The 3,790-nt window shown below is 39.3% G+C and overlaps 1 protein-coding gene across 5 annotated transcripts in view; it reads left to right on the top strand.

Moving 5' to 3' along the window:
* The window catches only part of arhgef3 (Rho guanine nucleotide exchange factor (GEF) 3), a 55,686-nt gene that overhangs the window by 33,992 nt on the left and 17,904 nt on the right, over positions 1–3,790 (top strand). Inside the window, exon 1 of one of the 5 annotated variants that reach the window (XM_016459551.1) lies at positions 280–542. The exons of the other annotated variants lie outside the window; for them this stretch is intronic. Coding sequence (XP_016315037.1) covers positions 456–542 — 87 coding nt within the window. The 5' untranslated portion in view covers positions 280–455. Of the gene's footprint in view, positions 1–279; positions 543–3,790 lie in introns of those variants that run through there. 5 annotated transcript variants of the gene reach the window in all.

Below are 3,790 nucleotides of genomic sequence, written 5' to 3'. Positions count from 1 at the left end.
GTAGATATGTGGGGGCGTGTTAGAATGAGCCGTTTTAAGTAGGTGTGGCTGACTCTTAACTTTTATAAAGAATATGTCTTTGGATTTGAGACTTGTCTTTGCAAATTTACAGATCTTTTTTATGCACCAAGAGCTTGTAACACATATGACCCCTTTAAAGTTGACTTTAGACTAATGTGAACTGCAAATAAAGAGCCTGAAGAAAAGCAACTTTATTTTTTCTTCTCAAGGTCACGTTAGCTGAGGCAAAGATAAATCCCAAATTTATTGAGCTCTTCAGGCAGTATAGTTTATGTTCAGATCGCTGCTTGAGACGCGGAGCTCTCTCTCTGTCTCTCTGGCTCTCTCTCTCTCTCTCTCTCTCTCTCTCTCGAGCGCTCGAGGATGCGGCTGTAGTCCGCAGAGCTGGCGGGATCGCGTGCGTCATTCACTCCGCCGCGGAGAGCAGCGTCAGTATGGTGGCGAAGGATTACCCGGTTTACCTGCTGATCAACCGAGCAAACTGCAGCGTGGACGAGCCGAGTGTGGGGAGAGAGCTAAAGGTGAGATCCGCGCGCTTCTTATGTGTGAGGAGGACGATAGAGCTGCGTTCCGCAAACACAGCTGGCCTCAGTTAATAAGGCTAATTATAATAATAAAAATAATAATACTCGTTATTATTATTAGCCTAGCCATAGTAATAATGAATGTATACATTATTCGTGAGCAATCATTTTTATTCAATATTATTTAAAAACATTTTTTTTTTTTTTTATAATAAAACTTAGCCAATAGTTTGCTACTTTGCACTGTTGTGGCTTCTAAGAATGTGTATTTGATTACACGTAGAGCTTTATTTGAGTTGTTTTGGTTATTGCTGTGGTGTGTTGTCACAAATACACTCAGGTGTTTTATTGTTACCAGACTGACATGTGTCTGATTTGTCTAAAATTCTGAAATCACTGTATTTATAATCACATCTGCATAACGTTACCCTGAACAAGACTGGCGTTTGAATCATGATTTATGACTTTTCTCTCAGAAGATTTTGTTCAGTTTCATGGCATGGTTCAGTCAGTGTGGTGAAGTTTAGCAGATGTTTGTGGTGTTTGGCTTCTTCTGATGTGGTTTCTGCATCTGGAGGTCAGCGCTTGGTTTTTTCGGCATAATTTCTTCACAGACTGCTAATGTTTTTGCTGTGTTGTGTGTCCAGATGCATCAGCTAAGTGCGTTTGAAAGGCTGCTGTGAGGCTGAGAAACTCCTAGACTTTAGTACTGGTGTTTTATCTTTCTCTTCTGTTGTTTTTGAGGTAAACATACTTTGATTTTAGTGTTAAGTCAGCCAAACTCAATTCAAAGTGTGTTTAAACCACTATAGTGACCCAAAGAGCTGCTAGATAGTCTGGTTGACTGGACACAAAAGACCAACAGTCATGGTGAATGAAGTGCTAGTTTTTTTTGTTTGTTTGTTTGTTTTTGGACGACGATGATGATGATAAATAATAATAAACTTTGTGTTTCCCTGCTGACTTCACATGCAAAAGCATATACAGCACAATGTGCAGTCCTTTTTGTTAACTGAACACTCAATTTGTGTGTTAATTATTTTTTTTTATTAAATCTTTTGGCTGATGTGAATCAGACTGAACTGGAGTCTGAATCATTGACTGAATCATTCAGACAGCTCAAACTCTCACTGAATCAGTGCAGGTGAGTCATTTGCTCACTGAACCGCTGGTTATCACTACTAAATCTGAGAACTGTTACTGCTTTATGTGTACTTCCAGAAAGCAAGACAGAAGATGCACATTTGTAAGATTAGTAAAACTTAAAGGAACACTCCACTATTTTTGAAAATAGGCTGATTTTCCAGCTCCCCTAGAGTTAAACAGTTGAGTTTTACTGTTTTCGAATCCATTCAGCCGATCTCCGGGTCTGGCGGTAGCATTTTTAGCTTAGCTTAGCATAGATCATTGAATCTAATTAGACCGTTAGCATCTCGCTCAAAAATGACCAAAGAGTTTCGATATTTTTCCTATTGAAAACTTGACTCTTCTGTAGTTACATCGTGTACTAAGACCAAGGGAAAATTAAAAGTTGTGATTTTCTAGGCCGATATGGCTAGGAACTATACTCTCATTCCAGCGTAATAATCAAGGAACTTTGCTGCCATACCATGGGTGCAGCAGGCGCAATGATATTACGCAGCGCCTGAAAATAGTCCCCAGCACGCTCCCTGTGCAAGCAGGTGGTCACGTTGGTTATGCTGACGGAAGTTAGCCTATTTTTAGGCGCTGCGTAATATCATTGTGCCTGCTGCACCCATGGTACGGCAGCAAGGTTCCTTCATTATTCTCAGTTGACATTCCCGTTCATCACAATGGCAGTTGCTCAGCTGGAAGCTTTCTGCTCTGTCAATGCTGAGTTATAATTTTATACATACCTGTATAAGCATTTTAAATTGACAGGAAACACGGGGAAAAGTGAATGAGTAGGTTGAGCAGTTCTGCTTTCATGAGGTTAGTATGGTTTCAGCTGTGAGGCTGAGATTGAATATCCTCACTGTCCTTCTAGCGCTGGTCTCTGGAATCGTTGTGGTTGTGATCTCTGTGCTTTTCAATAGCATGACTGACTGCAGAAAAGGTTGACTGCAAGCTGTTTTACTGATGCTTCCATGATACCATCGTCTTCCAGCAAATTTGCACGCAATGTATCTGGTTGCCATGACAGTAAATTCACACGCTTCTGCTGCTCTCATGCAACATGAAAATGCAAGGTCGTTTTTTCTTTCAATTTTGGTTTTTTTGTCACCCACATAAATAAATCAGACATTATAGATCAAATTCGATCAGTTAAGAGGACACACAGCAAAAACACTTGGTTATTTTCTACACTCCATAAAAAATCCATAGAAAAATATATAATGTCCTGACAGAAAATTTCCATTATCTTTCTCTTTAAGGATGCTTAATATGTATGAACACAGTATGAACACAATGTACAAAATTTAATGTTAAGCGTTTTCCCATAGAAAAACATTATAAAGAAAATGCTTAGCATGCAGTGTAGCGCATTGTGTGTTTCAGCGCATAGTATGTTTTATTAATAAGGTGTAAACTGAATTTGGTCATCTAATATCACTTTCTTGATTCATTACATAAAGCATTTTCTGTATAGTAGTTTTCTATGAGAGAATGCTAAACGTGCAGTGGTTTTCACAGCAAAAACACTTGGTAACGTTATAAGAAAACGCTGAAAGAAAAAAAATATGTATATATATCCATATAAAATTATATATATCCATATAAAGCCAGATTTGACTTTTTAAGTCATCATCAGTATTGAATTACAAACTTTTTTTGCACTTTTAATAAATCACCAGGCAGCAGGCCGGTCTTTTCCCCTATGATACGTGTGAAAACGTTATTTTTTCTCCTGCCTTTTGGGATCCCCGGGCTCTGACTGCAGTTTTGGTGTCGTTCTACCCTGATCAGTGCGTGACTCAAACTTTCCCACAGAAGCGACTCCCTCTCAGCAGAACACATCAAAGATATGTGTATAACCATCATTCCTCCTGCTTTTTTTTCTTACTAACTGGAGCTGTAGGTCAAACCTCTCGTCAGAACACATCTGCAGCTTCTCTCTGATTGCTGCGTACAGATGCACAGACACTTCAACCTGCTTCTGGAGCCCATTCCACGCTGGACCCCTCTGAACTTCTGCTGCCCATGAGAACTGCTTTCAGTTTTATGGATGTAGTCATTATTGTTCTTTAAAGGGATAGTTCACCCAAAAATGAAAATTTGATGTT

This window comes from Sinocyclocheilus anshuiensis, unplaced genomic scaffold (genome assembly GCF_001515605.1).
Source record: "Sinocyclocheilus anshuiensis isolate Anshui unplaced genomic scaffold, SAMN03320099.WGS_v1.1 scaffold2209, whole genome shotgun sequence".
Lineage (NCBI taxonomy): Eukaryota > Metazoa > Chordata > Actinopteri > Cypriniformes > Cyprinidae > Sinocyclocheilus > Sinocyclocheilus anshuiensis.
Note: the sequence above shows the minus strand (reverse complement) of the source record. Positions and strands in the feature narration are given on the sequence as shown.